Source organism: Myotis myotis, unplaced genomic scaffold (genome assembly GCF_014108235.1).
Source record: "Myotis myotis isolate mMyoMyo1 unplaced genomic scaffold, mMyoMyo1.p scaffold_m19_p_21, whole genome shotgun sequence".
Classification (NCBI taxonomy): Eukaryota; Metazoa; Chordata; class Mammalia; order Chiroptera; family Vespertilionidae; genus Myotis; species Myotis myotis.
In genome coordinates this window covers 11,245,085-11,265,350 of record NW_023416326.1, presented here as the reverse complement: position 1 = coordinate 11,265,350, position 20,266 = coordinate 11,245,085, and the positions used below count along the sequence as shown (strand labels likewise).

Below are 20,266 nucleotides of genomic sequence, written 5' to 3'. Positions count from 1 at the left end.
GTTGTGAGAGTTAAAGGAGATGATGCACGTGAAGTGATTGGCCCAGCACCTGGCACATAGTAAACGCTCAATCAATAATATCAGCGATTGATTTTCCACCCTTTTCATCTCATGGCACCCATTAAATTCTGGGGCACACCAACAAATTTATTTTTATGCCGATATTACAAAGATAGCTATAATTTCTATTTGTTCACACTGGATGGCTATTATTGGGTTAGCAGATCAATATACTTTGATTTTAGACTGAGGAGCTTGGGGAGTAACTTGCACACGAATCACCAAGGAGCTGGGGTGCTGCCAGTCCGCCTTGCAGCCTAAGAACAGACTGTATTTACCTTCACCGTCTTTTATTGTCCTCATTAGCAAGAGGCCTATGAGAAAAAGCTCCGTTCCAGCACATCTGCGTGTCTAATAACGTAGCAAAATGCATTATTCATTGGAAGCAGCAAGACGGGGCTATAATCCTGTCTAGAAGTCACAGTATCCAGCAGATTTTCCCACCTCTTTCTGTAAACCATTCCTTTTAAAGTATACGTTTCAAACCAAGTATGTTTATAGAGCTGGCATCTCCCTGGCTTGAGTTGCAAAGTTTCCTTTCCTTATTAAGGGTGGGAGCTCTCTAATGAAGGTGTTTGTCACCCTAAGTGGGGTTTGTTTACTAGGTTAGGGCTCTGCCCGGGGCTTCTCTAGTCAGGTCTCCTTCCTCCCGTCTAGCGGCTGACGTCCGAGGCTGCTGCTCCCCTCAGTTAGCTCCTTCTTCTGTTTCCCCCAAAGCATTTCACTTTATTTTTCTTATATTTTAACTCCTGCCTTCATCCATGTTGATACTCAGAGCCATTACTCGCTAAAGGCACATGCCCCCTCTTAAAAACGACCCTCTAGGCCAGTGATGGCGAACCTATGACACGCGTGTCAGAGGTGACACGCAAACTCATTTTTTTGGTTGATTTTTCTTTGTTAAACGGCATTTAAATATATAAAATAAATATCAAATATATAAGTCTTTGTTTTACTATGGTTGCAAATATCAAAAAATCTCTATATGTGACACGGCACCAGAGTTAAGTTAGGGTTTTTCAAAATGCTGACACGCCGAGCTCAAAAGGTTCGCCATCACTGGTCTAGGATCTGCCAGGAAGGGCGGTCTGTCCATCAGCTCACTCAGTTCTCGTAGCATCTGCAGGGCAGTCTCTCTGACCCCCCCGCGGCCAGGTTTGGGTTCCCGTCCTTGAATCTCAAGGCTGGACCACTGACTGGCTGATGGATGTAGCATCGAACACCCTACTCATTGCATCTGACCACTCCCTGCCTCTTTGCCTCAGGGCTAACCATGCATCCCAGTTTCAGGCGCAAGTGGAATAATGCACATGAGTATTTTCATGAACTACAAGGACTTTGTAAGTTGTTCTTCCGAAGGCGTTGTGCCCATACACTTAAAATGTGAAAATGCTACTGGTGTCAAATCCTTTTCACCAACCTACTTCTTAAATCCTAAGGAAAGTGGTCGGGGGCCCCCCTCCCTTTTGGCTTTCTGTTAACATTATGGGGAGATTTCAATAAGCAGTTTGCCTCCTTATCAAACAAATACCTATGTGGCACCTGGTGACCGCGGGTGACCCTAACATCATTGTTCTCTCAGCTCATTTTCCTGTGCCGCCCTCTGTGCCCGCGTTCCGCTTCCCCGGGCCTCGCTTTCTGCTCAGCAGCAGGTAAAGCATTAGCATGAGTGTCTCATTTCTTGCTTAGAACTTGGATTCAGAGAGTTTATCGACTGTGACCAGCGATGGGAAACTCAGGCCCTCCCGTGGAGGGAGATATTTTTGCGCGGCGGGATCTTACGATTTCCTTCACGTCACACCCTATTATGTCTTTGAAGAAAGCGTTGTGTATTTCTTTTCTGTTATCTTTCTTCCAAAACGGGTAGAATCCCCTTTTGCAGTCAATGAAGCGATGGTGTGACTGATGAATTATAAATAGGAAAGTGTTCATCTCTGCCAAGACACTTGAATCCGAATTGTGCAAATCTCCGTCACTATCTCCTTTTGAAGATAAGACTAGTTTTATGTGGCGACAATGAAGGCTTATCATGTACATCTCCAGAGTTTGAAAATATGTATCTAAAAATAGATGAGAGTGATGAATACGTCCAGGTTCTGATATTAGGAAACTAACAATATATTTTTAATGCATTAATCTCAAAGTACTAACGATAAACAAGTATCATGTAAAACTGTGTTAATATGGATATATCCTTGTAGCCATTTGATAACTACCAATTTTTGAATTGTTAGAATAATGCATTTATTAATGAAAAAATATCCTACGAAAAATAAACAGGACTCGGGATATTGTTAAGTTTGAATGATTGAAAACCAGTTTGACTATCAGTGACCTGAAGCTCACCCTTCCACGTAGAATTCTTGAACAGATAGCACTTTCACTTGAAATTCTCTGTTCTTCAGTGAAAGCATGTCAGAACTCTCTTAGTCAGTGTCAAATGCAAAACAGAAATTTCATTATCCACTTTGTCACGATAACGTCAATTTTCAGAGAAATTACTCTTCAGAATGAGTCTACGCTGGAAGAACATGATGAATGCATTAGCAATGGGATGTGATCAAACACATGCTGCATGTGACTCACACAGACCCCAAGTCCCACCTCCTTATTTCACAGATGGGGAAACTGAGGCTTCCTGGGACAAGGGTACAAGGACATTGGGTGGGTGGACAGGCACCAATCCAATGGCTCTGTTCCTCAGTCGACAGAGTTTTGTTTCAGGCGACTGCCTGGCACCTTGTTTACCCAACATGAGGCGAAGGCCCTCTGAGAGCCGAGCAGAGGGTCTGTATTTGGGTGGTAAGCTCAGCACAGAAGCCAAGCAATATTCTGGACTTTTCCTGTATTGGAGTACAAGGGGAGAAATTAGTAAAGCAAGTTGGTCATTCTAATTCCATTCATTAGTTGTATCAGTGGCCAAATTTATTTGTTTTTTAAAAAATACTTTTTTTATTGATTCCAGAGAGAAGAAGGAAGAGGGAAAGAGATAGAAACGTCAATGATGGGAGAAAATCATTGATCAGCTGCCTCCTGCACGCCCCCTAATGGGGATCAAGTGCCCTGACCAGGAATCAAACCATTTCGTCCTGGTTTATACGTCAAAGCTCAACCACTCATAACCACTCATAACACAATTGATTATACTGTGGGTACTAAGTTTATCTGTTAATTAACTGAGCCATACCAGCAGGGCTCAACAACAATTTTCTCTTGCACAGCTAATTCTCTTTCTCAGAAATGAGCCCCCAAGTATGTATTCAGTGTTAGAATAATCCTCTGCTTTAGGAGAAGAATTCCATTTCATTTTTTTTCATGTGCTATCGCATGGGTTTCTAGGCATTTTATAATAGTCATGCCAATGCAGTCAAATTTGAGACCCAAGAAACACATTTCATGGTAAAACTAAAGATCTTGAATCAGATTTTCCTGTAGTTAATTTTTTGGAAAAATGACTCGATATATTTTCTAGGTATTTTATTCATTAAAAGCATAGACTATTTGTTCATGTGTATGAAGTATTTGTCCTGTGCTTTGTGCTGAATGTATGGAAACAGACATGAGTTCTTTCCTCTGGAATCTTCTGACAAATTCTAAGCTGCTATGATAGGACAGATTAAAAAACCTTTTAGTGGAAAAATAACTTTATTGTCTTTGGAAAAACCCCACATGTTTATAACTTTTAAATTTTTATTTGGATTTATTGATTATCAGGCCCATGATGAATTCACTTTGTGAAGAATAAAATATCTGAAAGTATAGGAACCGAATTTTCTACCCTTATACTAATAAAACTACAGGAAGACATTAATACATTTTTAACAGCTTCGAATCATCAGGAATTTTTCACATGTAGAAGATATACGCAACATAGAAATTCAGTTATGAACATAATAGTAGGAAAATTTTACAGGTTAAACATTTCTCAAGGATCCATCTTTAAAAAATATTTGTATTGCTTTTTAGAGAGAGAGGAAGGGACAGGAACAGAAAAATAGAAACATCAATGTGAGAGAGAAACATTGATTGGCTGCCTCCTGCACTCACCCTACCAGAGATTGAGCCCATAACCTGGGCATGTGCCCTGACCAGGAATTGAACCAGCAACTTATGGTGCACAGGACGATGCCCAACCAACTGAGCCACACCAGCCAGGGAAAGAACCCATCTTTTTGGTATCACTCATGGCATAACACAATTGATTGTACTGTGGGTACTAAATTTATCTATTAATTAACATTATTAAGAGCACTCTATCAAAATGCTACATTCTGCTAGAGCAGCAGTTCTCAACCTGTGGGTCGCGACCCCTTTGGGGGTCGAACGACCCTTTCGCAGGAGAAAACACATATATAATTACATATTGTTTTTGTGATGAATCACTATGCTTTAATTAGGTTCAATTTGTCACAATGAAAATACATCCTGCCTATCAGATATTTGCATTACGATTCATAACAGTAGCAAAATGACAGTTATGAAGTAGCAACGAAAATAATTTTATGGTTGGGGGTCACCACAACATGAGGAACTGTATTAAAGGGTCGCGGCATTAGGAAGGTTGAGAACCACTGTGCTAGAGACACAACTTACATAGCTACAGCCTTTGAAGGACTAATCTGTACATTGTGACAAAATTTCATTAATAAGAAAACTTCCATCAGTTGATGACCACAGTAAAAACGTTAATAATATTGGCGTTGTGAAGAAAGACTATCCTTTTTCAGAGCACTACTTAGGTATGCCGTAAATTGTATTAGTCATGTGATCAGAGTTCTCCAGTCCATCCCTTCAGATGGGAACAAGAACTCAATTTATAGTTCCTTTCCTTGTACTTTATTCCTACTCTGTTTTGCATTGTGTGTGTAAGTTAGAAGAACAAAGCCAATACTTGCAATAGACTGCCTTCAGTTTAAGCTTCTGAGTGGTCGTCAGGAATTGTCATTGGGCTGAACAGTCTTCAGAAGTTGCTGGTACATCTCCGACTTGAGAAACCTGGGGTATGAGTCTCTCTCCATGTGCGTATACACGATTTTTTGAGCCTCTTCAAAGCACGTTGGAGTGGGTTCTTGAATATTCCTGATGATGGTTTCTCTTGTCGAACTGTCAATGTTAATCTGAAAAGTGAAATTGCAACCATGGGCGGGATTAAAGATGAAAATATAATGCAAGGGTTTAATGCATCCCCCCCTCTCCTGTTCAGTGGACTAGGGTTATTTTGTTTGCTGTTTCATTGGTATCTCAAAAGACATAGGAGGTAAACGCTTGGCTTCTTTAAAAGTAAACATCCACCTCCACATCCCAGATAAAAATAACACGCACCCCAAAGACCGGGAAATCGCAGAAACCATTGCTTACTTGGGGAGGGTGCAAGTGGTTTGTTGGTGGAGTCTACAAACAAGGAAGTTTACCTGAGGAAGAAAGGGAAGTTGGTGCTATTTTAAGCTTTGCCTTCCGTAATAGGCACGGATGTTGATTTCATGGACTGTGCCCCGAAATGGGAAGAAGGTGAAGAGAAGTGGAGAAATAGAGAAGTGGTCACTTCAGTAAGCCAAGTATTTTCCAGACGAGAGCTTTGAGGAACAGGTCCTCCAACGTAGGGCTGTCCTGGGTGAGAGGAATCTCATCTACCGTCCTCCCCCCTGATCAGAATTCTCGTTCCCCCTCGTCTCCCCACCAGGAGGAGCCTCAGTGTGTCTCTTTCCCTCATGACTCTGTTTTCTGCAGGCAGAGGTGCATGATGGGAAGTGATATCAATGTGAGCGTTTGCTGGCTTTGCTGGTTTTAAACTCAGGTGAGCGGGGCTGCTGTGGAGGCACAGACTTTGCCCAGCACGACCGGGGATGTCAATGTGCCTATTGATGGTAACCATAGTTCCTTCTAGCAAAGCCAGTTCTTCTTTGCAAATCGCTCTACTAGAGAATGAAAATCATTTAATAAAGAGAGGCCTGGGGGCTACCTTGACCTCACTTTGAATCCTGATTTCTCCCCTTTAGCTCTGTGTGTCACTGGGCAAGTTAGTGCACTTCTCTGACTCTCAGGATTCTTATCTGTGAAATGAGGTGAACAGCCCTGACTTCACAGCATCCTTGGAGGTAAGGAGCCCGGCCCCTCTGTGTGCCTGGGCAGCAGACATGCACACCCTGATTTCCGTTCAGGGTCACGGTTGGCTGGGTACCTCTCTAGGGGACTGTGGCTGGATGTAGATCTTGTAAAGCTTCTTCGCCCGAGAGAGTCTGGCCCATCGCGAGGCGATTTTCTTGTAGGTCTCACAGGCCATCCAGAATTGGATGTTCTCGTCGCTGTGCTCCAGCTTCAGGTATGCCGCGTAGACTACCGGCCCATCTGAAAGCAATGGAGACATCACTTATTTTCCGGGGTCAAAGTCATTAACAACTCTGAAAAACAGATAATGCATTTAAAAACAAAGCCTGGTCCAGCCGGCGTGGCTCAGTGGTTGAGTGTCGACCTATGAACCACAAGGTCACAGTTCGATTCCCGGTCAGGGCACATGCCCGGGTTGTGGACTCCATCCCCAGTAGGGGGCGTGCAGGAGGCAGCCGAACAATGATTTTGCCTCAATCATTGATGCTTCTATCTCTCTCCCCCTCTCCCTTCCTCTCAGATATAGCAGGTGGTGCTCCTGGTGAAGAAATAGCTGAATGGATAGGCACACCATTTCTGGCTTAACATGTGAAGCTGGGAGCCCATAATTTCCACTGTGTATCGGAAGAAACAGAGTTCTATGTTAACAAACAAAAAGCAACTTGATCTATTTTGCACTCAGAGGAATCTTTACTGAGTGTTTCATCAGGAACGGGAAATAAGGACTCTAAAATGGAGAAATGAGCTATGAAAGAGGGGGAAAAAATGAGATACCAGATAAAATCTGCAGATCCTGGAATGAGAGTTAACCAGCTACTTGGATGGATTGAGTGGATGAGCGGGTGGGTAGGGAGGGGATTTGGAAACCAATGATTTTGTATCCCAAATTTGCGTTTATATTCGTATTTAGCTTAATTGTATAGTAGAATGTTGAGAGATGTTCATTCCAGAACCTGCCTGCCAATTACTGGGATGCTAATGCGTGTGTGACTGTATGATAGCCTAGTGAAAGCTGACGTGGACAGGAACCTGCCAGATATTTCAGGTCTGATTCCGGCATGTTCTACAGCAGTGATGGCGAACCTATGACACGCGTGTCAGAGGTGACACGCGAACTCTTTTTTTTTGGTTGATTTTTCTTTGTTAAATGGCATTTAAATATATAAAATAAATATCAAAAGTATAAGTCTTTGTTTTACGATGGTTGCAAAGATCAAAAAAATTCTATATGTGACACGGCACCAGAGTTAAGTTAGGGTTTTTCAAAACGCTGACACGCCGAGCTCAAAAGGTTTGCCATCACTGTTCTACAGAATCCCGTCTTCATTAGGTTAATGTGTACACGTAACCCCGGTGAGCGGCTGAAAACCCAAATGTATAAAAGTGTTCCAGGAATCTGAGTAATTCTTAAAGTCAGCAGGGAATGGCTCAGCCTAGCGTTTCTATTGACTCACACAAGTGAGTTACAAGCCTTTTCCAAGTCCGGCCACGGAGCCCTTTCTGACCTTTTCAAAGCTCTTCCTTCAAAGCTCAAGAGACCGTGGGTGATGCTGCTCGAGGCAGTGAATGGGCGTCAGCACAGACTCGGCCATTAAACTGAGAAGAGGGAAGAAGAGGCCTGTGTCACGCACCGTGTACGCCTTTTTCTTGAAAACCACCGCGGTGCTTGGGGACCCTGTCGCGTGTTCTTTTTAAAGCAGTCGCTGACACGGGTGTTTCGATGACACGCGAGGTGACACATGGTGGGACTTCGATGCCGGCGGGGGACCTGACACTGCTCTGGGCTGAGTCAGGACAGTGGCCCCTGTTCTCCCAGGGCTGTTTTCTGCTGGGCTGTCAAGCTCACCCCATCATTGAATCCTCAAGGTGGCCTGTGCCTCGGTCTTCTGTCAGAAATGTGTCTAAAGCAGTTTTAAATCCCTTTTATTTTCCGTTGGCACCATCGGGGATAACGAATTCCACAATGCTACCAGCTTCTGTGTGACGTTTTTATAGCAAGTCTGTTTAATTGAAATTCTCCAGGTTGGCTTCTGTGAGATTAATCGTTTCTGGCCTTTTCTCCTCACGTCTCTTTGTTCTGTTTTGATAAAAGTAGCTCAAAGTACTGTGGGTTGTTTTTAAATACAGAAAACTTCTAAAAGATAACCATCATTAGCAATTTTTTATTTCCTTCTATTCTATGAACCCTTTGTTCATATTTAATTCCTGTCTAACTAGTATTAATTTGTTTACACAAACAGATACACACACAAGTCAACCTATTGGTATTAAACTGTGAAAGCAATTTTGTATCACTCTTGAATATATAATATCATGTGGCAAACATTTTTTCCTTTTTAATTTTAATAGCCTACTGCAAAAAAAAATACAAAAAAAAAATAGTCCATTGCAAAGCTAAGCTCTGATCTACTGATTTACCACAGTTATTGACTACGTAGATTGTTGCCCCATTTTAACACATTGCGGACCAGTAGTCTTATTGCTAGCTTTACTCAGTGGCCAGATACAGTTCTATTGAACCAGTACAAAAAAGTTTTACATAAATGTTAAAGGCACGCTTTAAAATGAAATACCCATTGCATTTTGCAGTTATTTATTACATGTTCTTACAAGCTGGTATCTTTTTGAAATATGAGACTCGGTAAAACACTGTGTAACATGAAGCAAGAATTCTCATGATCCGTCTGCAATGTGTGAAGTTACAGATTATCCTACATTGAACATATTGGTTCATAAATCTTTGCATCTCTAATTATTTCCTTAAGATGCCTTTAAGGAGCTTAGGTATCTCAGTTTCTGGAAAAATTACTCTGAACTTGCCATGTCCCTGTCAGTTGACACAGAGCACCTAGTACACACTTTGATTACATTTCACTCTGTACCGCAGTCTACTGTACTTATTGGCTTACGTCCATCATGCTCCCCCTCACCTGCACACCCTCGCCTGCACACCCTCGCCTGCACACCCTCTCCTGCACACCCTCACCTGCACACCCTCTCTTGCACACCCTCACCTGCACACCCTCTCCTGCACACCCTCACCTGCACACCCTCACCTGCACACCCTCACCTGCACACCCTCACTTGCACACCCTCTCCTGCACACCCTCTCCTGCACACCCTCACTTGCACACCCTCTCCTGCACACCCTCGCCTGCACACCCTCTCCTGCACACCCTCTCCTGCACACCCTCGCCTGCACACCCTCGCCTGCACACCCTCGCCTGCACACCCTCTCCTGCACACCCTCACCTGCACACCCTCGCCTGCACACCCTCTCCTGCACACCCTCTCCTGCACACCCTCGCCTGCACACCCTCGCCTGCACACCCTCTCCTGCACACCCTCACCTGCACACCTCTCCTGCACACCCTCGCCTGCACACCCTTGCCTGCACACCCTCTGGGAACTGGGACTGCACTCTCTTCATGGGCAGGTGCCCAGAGCCCACACACTGCCTGACACACAGCAGGTACCCAATCAGAGAATAAATGCCTGTCATTCCGGCCCCTGTGTCCCTCCTGCTCCTGTCTTCTAAAATGACTTGCATAGGTGTTGAAAAGTGAAGCAGAGCCTAATTATTCAGCATCCAGGAAAAGCACCAAAGACCAGAGGATTATTATACTTGGCACACGGTTACTTGTTGGTTTTCTGAGAGTGAGACAAAAAAAAAAATGTACTCATGGAACAGTGGTGTCTCCGTTGTTGTTTTGTTTTGTCCCCTGCAAGGGGACAGAGAGCATGAGAAATGAGCGAAGATGAAGGTGCTAAGTGGGAAAAGCTGAGGCAGGGCTGTGGGTAATTGGAGGGTTGGGGGAGGAAACCATGGCAACAGCAGGGATGAGCGGGGAGCTGCCAATCAACACCGCAGCAGCACGATCTCTCCCCAGGGGAAGGGAGCCGGGAGGGGGCTCTGCCTCCGCATCCGGATGCACACGAGGGGACCACAGTGTCTCTCGGTGACGCTGAATGTCCACCATAAGGAGGAAGGTGCCCAGGCCAGCCGAGGCCATCCCCTGGCGTGAACAGCACCCGACAGTGTGACGATCCTACACGTGTCAGCCTAGGATGGCCACGGCTGTCTGCAGGGGCTGTGATAACTGAGAAAGGGGGAAAGGGTGCCGTCTGGTCGGCAAACTCATTAGTCCACAGAGCCAAATATCAACAATACAACGATTGAAATTTCTTTTGAGAGCCAAACTTTTTAAACTTAAACTATATAGGGAAGTACATTGTTATTAACTTCATTAGGGCACTCCTAAGGCTTAGGAAGAGCCACACTCAAGGGGCCAAACTGCGAGCCGCAGTTTGCCGACCACGGCTCTAAGGTCATTCCTGTCGCCTAGAAGGCCCCAGGCTCCCGCAGGCAGGTTAACTCCTCGCGTTATTCCAAGACACTCACCTCACTGACAGCTCGGGGCTTTTGGATCTGGGTTCTCCGCGGCTCGGCCTCTGGCCCAGGCCCCAGTGTGGCCGGCTGCTTCTCCTCATTCAGCGCTTAGCTCACATTTTGTCCCTCCTGACAGTTCTCTACTCCTCCAGCTGGATTGCCCTCTTCTGCCCGCCTTTCTTTGTCCCGTGGCCTGACTTTACTTTGTCCAAGGCGCTGGCCACTTTCTGGAATTAATTACTTAGCTCATTTGTGCTTGGTTGTCTGTCTCCTCCCTCTAGGGGGAGCTCAGGAGCTGAGCACAGTGACCTTGGCCTTGTTCACCCCAGTGTCCCCGGGGTCTGGCGGGTCTGCCGGACACAGGGCCGGCTGGATGAGTCATCCAAGGGCGTGCCTTATAGCTTTACTAAACTTCTTTTTGTTTATATTAAACACACTTTGCTCAGATATCAGTGGGCGACCTCTATTCTCATCTTGTGAGATTTTGGTTAGTCAGTATATGTAGGAACCTTCTGTCTTTCTGCCTGACATTATAGATTTGGATTTGGATTTGGATTATTTGTCAGTCTTGATGTTTCCAGCATGAAGAACCCCTGGGTTTTCCGGGATGGTTGGCCTCCTTGTCATTTCAAAGGCATATTTTCGTGTCTTTCCTAGTCCTACTGGGCTTAGCCATCAGAAATACCCCTAGGATTTCCTCCCCCCATTTTTCTTCTTGGTGGACACCTAGCACTGTGATGGTATTTTTGGGCCCTGTTTGGTGTTTTGGTTCACCATCATTCCAGGAAAAGTCTTCAGTAATCCTCATATATTTTTTGTGAAGAGATGACTAATAGCTCAGACTATTTTTTTTCAGGATTCATTTAAAAACTTACTACGACTTCTATGTTCATTTGAAGACAGTTCTTCCCTAAAACCTTTGATGTTTGGAAGCTTGGAGTATTTCCTGTCATCTGCAGACTTGAAAATTTCACAGGGTACTTTCTGCTTAATTCATTGTGGAGGTTTTTCTTTATGAGACCAGTTTTCACACCCAATCCCTAGGATTCCTGCACAGAATGGACAGTTGACATTGCTATGAGGTACCCCAAAAGCACTGACTGCCCACATGGGTGCATGTACTCCTTCGTATTCCTTGCCTTGAGCCCATGACTTTATCGCCCTCCGATCCACTGCTGTCATTTTGCATTTATGCCCTCTGAATGCTGAGACTTACATAGAACCGTATAAGGCTCACTTCACTGAGACACTGATCCAGTGAAGAAATGAGCTCTGAGGCGTTTTAGCACATCACGACTCAAATGTATTCCCACTTTTGAAGGCACGAAGAAAAGCAAGTTGTTAATTAAAAAAAATTTTCTAACTTTAGCCGGCGATGGTGAGGCAGCGTATTTCAGCATGTTACTATTTAAGCATATTTTCCAAGGGATTTTACACATTGACTTGTGAGGAATAAATATTCACAGTGACTAATCTTGTTGTAATTAACGCCCAAGGAAATCATGGTGGTTGACAGGACAGACTATTTTCAGGGTTTCCTTTTTTAACTGTGGCTGTTGCGACGTAGAAGGCGGGGAGAAGAGGGTCTACAGTCATCATCCAGGGTCCCCTTCCCCCTAAGAATGAAACCGACTGATTATTCCAAGATGACATATACATGATACTCACATTTTGTCGCCATCAGCTTCTCAAAAGACTGGGCCCACTGTGACACTTCCTCCGAAGTAAGGCTTTGAAAAGAAGCAAGAGGTGCTCATTGCACTAAAATATTCTCAAGGTTTGATACTATCTTGAAAGTAACACCAAAATATAATCACACGGCACCTGTGTGAGGTTTTGGATGGGAGTTTTACCTTCTTGTGATCTTTTCCATTTCATTTTTACTTCCTAAACGCTTAAACTTGTAAGAATTATAAAGGTATTAGGAAGTTGAAAATGTGATCAAATACATTTTTAAAATGATAAAGAATTATGTATAATAATAAAAGTATAATATGATGCTAATTAGACTGGACGTCCTTCCAGATGCCCTTCCGGATGACCTTCCAGATGAAACTGGGGCTGTGAGGGAAGCCCAGGTCCCGGGTGCAGAGGGAAGCCGGTGCCGGCTGCCGGGGGAAGGAAGGCCTACTCTTGCACGAAATTGTGCATTGGGCCTGTAGTAGTCCTATAAGATCCCTGTTCCCAAATTACCACTATCAATATTTTGATTTATTTCTTTTTAGTCTTTTTGTTGTGTGTGTGTTTTTAACCAAGAAGTAATCATACTCTGCTTGTGTGTTTGTGTTTGTGTACACCTCATGTGTATGTGTGTGTGTGTGTTTCCTTATATATATAGGGTGTGCCAAAAATGAATACACACTTTGAATAATTATTAATTCCAATGGGTTAAATCTGAAAAGGAAGAAACATCAATTGAGCTAACAGAAAAAGTGTGTATACATTTTTTGGGACACTATATATATATATATATATATATATATATAGAGAGAGAGAGAGAGAGAGAGAGAGAGAGGCAGGCCTGATGCACAAAATTTGTGCAAGAGTAGGCCTTCCTTCCCCTGGCTGCCGGCACCGGCTTCCCTCTGGCCCCCGGGACCCTGGCTTCATCCAGAAGGGTATCCAGAATGATGCCCAGTCTAATTAGCATATTGCCCTTTTATCATTATAGATATATATTTATAATGACCTTTTTATATGTCTTCACAGTTGTCTTAATAACCATTTGTAGTGTTGTAATTTATAATCTTTTATATTCCTTACCATTTATCATGATTAAGGAGTATTCTACAAGGGGCATTTCATAGTTTACATAATTATTTCCAGTGAGCAGTTTGATGATTTCCCACTTTCACCCTTAAAACCCACCGTGGCCCAGCTGTGAGAAAGGCTCGCCACGTCCTCACAGGTAGAGTAACTCCTTACAGCGGTTCTCAACCTGTGGGTCGCGACCCCTTTGGCGGTCGAGCGACCCTTTCACAGGGGTCGCCTAAGACCATCCTGCATATCAGATATTTACATGGCGATTCATAACAGTAGCAACATGACAGTGATGAAGTAGCAACGAAAATAATTTTATGGTTGGGTCACAACATGAGGAACTGTATTTAAAGGGCCAGAAGGTTGAGAACCACTGCCTTAGGACGTTAGCAGAAGTAGGATCCAGTGGGCCGAAAGGTGCACCTTTTTTAGGGTCTCAGTACAAATTGCCAAAGTGCTTATAAAGGGTTAGGCATTATATGCAGCAACGTGTTTGCCTGCTTATCTAACAGAATCTTAGTTTATCCACGTACCCTATTTGATTGCATTCAGATAATAAAGTTATGTATAGATATATTGTCTATTGCTATAATTTTTACATGTTGAGGGGTTTAATTTTATTGCTGCGAATAACATGTCAAGTTACATTTCACTTAAACAGTATTTAAAAAAACCATTTACCATTTAGAAAGTGTCCGTGAAAGATGCTGACTTGAAGGCTTTATTTCTGTTTGTTTCGGGGGGCTTTTGAGGTGAATTGGCAATGCTTCCATATCAATCATCTTAGTTTCCCGCTGTTAAAATACTCAGTGTACTCATTGCCATTGAGCTTATGACCCATTCCTAAGGTCCCCGTTTTTAGTAGCTGCATCTCCCGAAAGACAGCTTGTGGACACAAGCTCCCACTGTCCCCCGGACTAATTCTGGTCCTGTTAGCCCCGTAATGAGTATTGATGGAACAGCCAGTGGCATTAGCAGGTACCTGATACCATGAAGGGAGATTAGGTAAAGAGGTTAAAAAATAACCTAGAACATGGAAAACTATTGGGAGTCCTTAAAAAAAAAGGTCAAATATATTTTGTTTTCTAAAATTTTAGGCGCCTCTTGCCGGTATTAGATGGACTGTTTGCATCAGCACGGAGGCTTAGCAGTGCACTGCTGTGAAGATTGCTTTAAAAGCCACCTTTCCATGAAATGGTATCTGACTCACTGTTCTTTTCTCTTATTAGAACTTGAGAGAAGCAGTTGCCTAAAACAACCCTGCCAGCCCGGTGAAGCAGGCCAGCGCTGGGCTGGGTGTGCTGCCTTCTCCCCGTTCTACCCGTCCCCCTCACTGAGGAGGGAATGAGACCTACAGCATGGGCTCACCCGCCATCACTGTCACGGTTTAGCTTAAAATTTGGTGTTGCTAATAGTTGGACCGAAGAAGCCTTTGGCCTCTCAGATTCCTGAGATTTATGGGGATAGGAGACTATAGTTGCAGACATTATGGTTGGGGATAAAACTGTGGAATGACATCTCTTTTTGGTTTAAATCCATTTTTTTTTTTTTTTTTGCTTGTAAGTTTTTCTTAGTATCTCACAAGTTCTACCCTGTCCCACGGCCATCTGGCCGTCCTCATCAGAACTGTTAAACACCTTTGCCCCTTCCACCCACCCTGATTTTTAAATCCTCACCCAAGGATATTTTCCCCCATTGATTTTTTAGAGAGAGTGAGAAGGAGGGTGGGAGGGAGGGAGGGAGGGAGGGAGGGAGGGAGGGAGGGAGGGAGTGAGAGAGAGAGAGAGAGAGAGAGAGAGAGAGAGAGAAACATCAATGTGAGAGAGACACATCGACTGGTTCCCCGACCAGGGCCAGGGATGGAGCCTGCAACTGAGGCACGTGCCCTTGACCGGAATCGAACCAGTGGCCCTTCAGTCTAGGGGTCAGTGTTCTGACCACTGAGCAAACCGGCTAGAGCACTCACTCAGATTTTTAAAGAAAAGTTCTCCTCTTTCGTGTCCCTCCTGCCCACTTTCTTCTGGACAAATAGGCTGACTGTGCCTGTCAGTGCAGCAGCCACACCTGGTCTTGTGACTCGCCGAGCTTGGAGTCTTCCTGCCTCCTCGGCCCACACACGATAGCTTGCAAACATTTTGGGGCATTTTGCTGCTTTGGGGCATGAGCATGCATGCCGGGAGCTGTGACCAGAACCGAGGTCTCCATGTGGGCTAGGTTAGGCACTCACGGTTAGCCCAGCAGGGACCCTCCACCCAGGCCTTCTCTGAGCTGAGCAGATCCAATCACATGGTTTGCTACCTTTATCAGGCCTTACACTTACCATGTTGATCCAGTCACAGTTCCACCCCCCCCTCCACACCCCCAAAGTCAAGCAGACTTGGGAGCTTAGTAAGCATTTGGTTTCACTCCTAGTCTCCCCTCTTCCACCTGGGGATGAAGATTTTCAGAACTCTGCAGGTGGAGGATTTGAGCCAGGAACATTTTGGATCAAATAACTTCATTTTAAGATACTATAAAACTTAAAAAAAAATCTAAGAATGTTTACTCATAACGGACTCCCTGAAAACATCTAACTTGCCGAATTCTCAAGTATGAACCACGAATAACGAAAACGGGACCTTGTGTAATAGGTGATTGGTCCTCTGGGGGAATCACTCGTGCGTGAATGCAGGTTTTACTTTCTGAGCAAACTGTTAAGAGAGCAGTTGAAGGCATAGATCCCCGGTGAAATGCTTTAGCATGGCCATCGAACGTAACGGCTTACTTACTTTGAAGGGGGCCTCTTCGACGCATCTCTGCACATCGTACACACCCAGCAAGTCCGCCTGCTCATTTTTCTGAAGAAATACAGCATCCACTGAGTATAATTTAGTCATTTAAAATAATTACATGTTAAGAGTGCATTTCTAAAGAGCACACAGAGATAGCACGTTTGAAGTTAATGGGCTACAGTCACTGGTCAGGGGTAAGAATGACAGGAGAATAAAAGGACTCATCTCATAACTATTTTAGGGGAACGCAGATGCTTTGAGTTGTGACTTTAGGACTCATCTGGCCCACCTGTCCGTCAAAGGGCTCGATCCCCAGTGTGGGATCTGCAGGAGGCAGCCAATCAATGACTCTCTCTCTCATCATTGATGTTTCTAGCTCTCCTTTTCCCTTCTTTGAAATCAACAATAATAATAATTATATATCTATAAAAGATTCCTCATCTCTGTGGTCACCCCCAAGAGGCCGATTCCCCAAACGCTTGCTGCTTATCTTCTAAGTAGGAGGGTGGCCAAGAGCTTCCTCTTTCGATGCCTTTCCTGTCAGTAGAACCATCATCCCTGCCCTCTACTGGGTCTTGCCTCTTCCCCTGCCTATGGACCACCTGTGACCATCGGTCTTACACCTCGCTGTCTCTGTACCTACTGCCACTGTGTGTGCACATCGGTGATCGCTGTACCTGAAACCCATGCCTATTTACAAGTTATGGTCTCTTTTATGGCTTTAACGGAATTGCTTAGCAAAGGCAGGACAGTCTTAGTACGCGACGCCCACTCGGGTCAGAAACACAGCAAAGGTAAAGCCATTTTCAACCTTGGCCGGTTTGGCTCAGTGGATAGAGCCTCAGCCTGTGGACTGAAGGGTTGTGGGTTCATTTCCAGCCAAGGGCACGTACCTCGGTTGCAGGCTCATCCCTAGCCCCAGTCAGGTGTGCGCAGGAGACAACCAATTGATGTGTCTCTCTTTCATTGTTGTTCCCCCCTCCCCCTCCCCCTCCCTTCCACTCTCTCTAAAAATCAATGGGAAAATATCCCCAGGTGAGGATTAACAACAAGAGAGTAATTTCCAAATGCACCAGAATTTAGGGGTCCCCACAGCTCCCGAGAGGTGACAGAGTATATTAAGATAATTTTGGGCTCTGACGCTAAGCCTGAGTTCAGGCTCTTAGCTGTGCGATCATGGGTATAGCAATAAAAATTTCCCCATTTCCCCTTTCCCTTTCCCAAGTGGAACTGTAAAGACTAGAAAGCACGTGCAGTAACTGTCTGTTCCAGTTAATCTGATGTTCATTCAGCTTCCTGCACTCCCTCTCATTCAGGAAATAGTTCCTAAGCTTTTTGTGTGCGTGTGCTCATGTGTGCATGTGTGTGCGTGTGTGCATGTGTGTGCGTGTGTATGCACAGGAAACACATTGTCAGACTGCACTTCTTCCTCTTTTTAAATTTCTACTGAGACCCTCCTACGCTTTCCCCGGTGGAGCTCACTCTTTCAGCGTGTCAGCCTCCTCCCTGCCCTGCTCATTGTCCCTTTCCTCCGTCACCCTGTTCCTACATTTCTGTTGTTCACATACTATGTTAGTGGCGGGAGTTCGAGCTTTAGAATGAGCTGGGTGTGCTCCGGGGGTTCAGGCACTTGGGGGTGCGTGAGTCCTGCCGAAGGGATGGAACTACCAGGGGGGCTTGTGTGCTCAGAAGAACTTGGGCCAAAGGATGAGAGGACAGCCCGGCCCGAGCGTCCCCTTGCGGATGATGACGTGAGGTGTCCCCTCTATAAAGACGTTCTTTAGGAGTAGAATTTGATTAATCTGTTCCATTGATAAACTCAAATTTGTTTGGTTTGTCATCAAATCCAATTAAGACCATCTTCAGTTAAATTATACCCTTGGAATTAAAGCATACGGGGTCATTCATTAGTAAAAATACAAATTAGCCTCAAATATTCCATTGAATTGAGGGTTTTGTTTTTGCAAAAAGAGAGCATTCCTTGTGAAAAGATGGTTGAGCTGATATGATACAGAATTGATTTAAAATGGATGAACTCACCGAGCTTTGAGTCAACAATGATCATTTTTCTCTCGTGGTGGTAGTATGATTTGTGGGAAAATTCCATGGACCTAAAAATAAAATAGTGACAAAACCAAACAAAAGCAGAAAAGGTTATTGTGTGCTTCCTGGAGAATGCATTTTTGGCGGAGATTTCTATAAATACCCCGCCTTACAGTTTCAGTAAAAAGTCAATAGTTTATTCACTTTGTAAGTATTGGATGGTTATCCCTACTTGTGATTTGTTAATTCCTTATCTAGAAATTTATTTTATGGGTAGTTATAAAAATTACTATATTTTCAGTATGTATGTTCCATCCCTTATTCTTTAAATATGTTTTGTTTATCGAAGGTTAACATCATGCATTAATTTGCCCATCTTTTTTTATTTTTCAGCATTCTCTTGGTAAAACTAGTGTGCATTTTTAGAATGTAACTGTATTTAGAACTAGTTTAGGTCTCCATAATGATTTTTTTTCTCAATGTTTCCTCCTGATTATTTTAAAGAAAGCATACATTTCATCTATAGAATTTAATTCTTAGAGTGGGATAAATGCATAGACAATGAATTGAGTTGTATATGTATCATGCCAGTAATAGATTCAAGTTTCCCCCCAGTATTTAAATGGAATCTTTCTCAAAGCAATATGAAAATATAAATGAATTTTCTTACATTGAGCCTTTTCACATATTTAAAATTTTCCATCCTGATAGGCAATCGATTAATCCTTTCTGCAGTATCTGTATGTGTGTTTCTTTATATTATGATGTAGCATGCCACATAAAATTTAGGAAAATCTAGAGCAATTTACATTTTTGTGAGGTTTTGTTTGCCACGGCACACAAAATTCTTGCCTTTTAAAAAGCAAGTAATTTGGGTGTACTTGTGCTTAGGCACAACATTAAGGAATGAAGAAATTCTGTAAAATCGAGATCAACAATGCTTCCTATAAACCTTTCAACCTGGGATCAATACAACTAATTAAATGATGGAACTAATTTGATAAATGCATGATTTTCAAAACAAACAAGTCTGAAATATCTGACTGTATATCTTTATCAAAACCTACATGCACATATACACACAAAACACCCATAAAATGAAAGACCACACCTACCTTCATCCAAAACTGTAATATTCCCTTACTGCCCAATTGAGAAGCTTCATTTGCACATGTGTGACTGTAAGGGTTTTGTTTTTTTTTTAAATAATATTTGTTTTGTTTTGTTTTAGGTATAGAAAGCCTAGGCCAGGACAACATACGTGTTCACTAGTCTGTTTTCCTTAGACGAAACCTGCTAACATTTCTCACAGCCCTGCGGTTGAAGTAAAAATCCACTAGTTATTGATACCAAGCTAATAGTGTTGTATCCATCAACCACGTTAGAGAATCTCATACTTACAAGTGTACCCTGCAGAGCGGTCTGCCATGCTAAACTCTATTTCCTCTTCGCATGATCCTTTTGAGATTAGGCTCTGAAATGCCAGGAGACAGCCAGCATTTTATTTTCCCAGGCATGGAAGAGCCTTTCTGCCTCTGCTCCCTTTGGGGGCCCTCTGGTCTCTGCAGGGAGGGCCTGTGCTTATAGATGCCTCTATGCAAAGAGAGGCTGGGCTGCATATGGAAAGCAGCCCTGGGGGCCCCCCAGTGTGTGGCTGATAAAGAGGCGTTATCTCACAGTATCAGCCCATCTGACGTGTCATGTGATTGGAAATCTTCAATGTACTAGTCAAACCTTTTCTCCAAAACAACTCATATTTTCAGCTGTGGAAAATGTATAGCTTCCACTACAATCTCCCTTTTAAAGCACACAGGGAACTGACTACCTATCTGTAGGCTACCAGGGCACACATTTGCTATCAAATGGTTCAGAACCGTTCGAATCAGCCTGTCAGTTTGCTACAGATTACTAAGGACTAGTAACAGTGGGAAGATCTAAGTAAGGGGGTCTCTGTTCTAGCCCAATCTTTCTAGTTGCTTCGTCAGGTCCTCAAGGGGCCGTTCCTGAACTCTCTGTTATTCTCCAGTTTCTTAATATTATCAGTTAACAATCTGGACTGAACACAGTGTTCCAGACGGGGACTAATGAATGCAAAGTATGATGAGATGGTTAGTGTTCTTGTCCTATATCTGATCCA

General features: G+C 43.7%; 1 protein-coding gene across 1 annotated transcript; it reads right to left on the bottom strand.

The window, feature by feature from the left end:
• Positions 1–4,528: 4,528 nt before the first annotated feature.
• Positions 4,529–19,715, bottom strand: RGS13 (regulator of G protein signaling 13). The gene is made up of 6 exons (XM_036354994.1): positions 19,531–19,715; positions 18,127–18,197; positions 16,084–16,152; positions 12,224–12,285; positions 6,239–6,405; positions 4,529–5,177 (listed from the first exon to the last, which is right to left on the bottom strand). Exons 3-6 carry the CDS (start codon positions 16,146–16,148, stop codon positions 4,992–4,994), a joined length of 480 nt encoding a protein of 159 aa, XP_036210887.1. The 5' UTR covers positions 16,149–16,152; positions 18,127–18,197; positions 19,531–19,715; the 3' UTR covers positions 4,529–4,991.
• Positions 19,716–20,266: the final 551 nt, after the last annotated feature.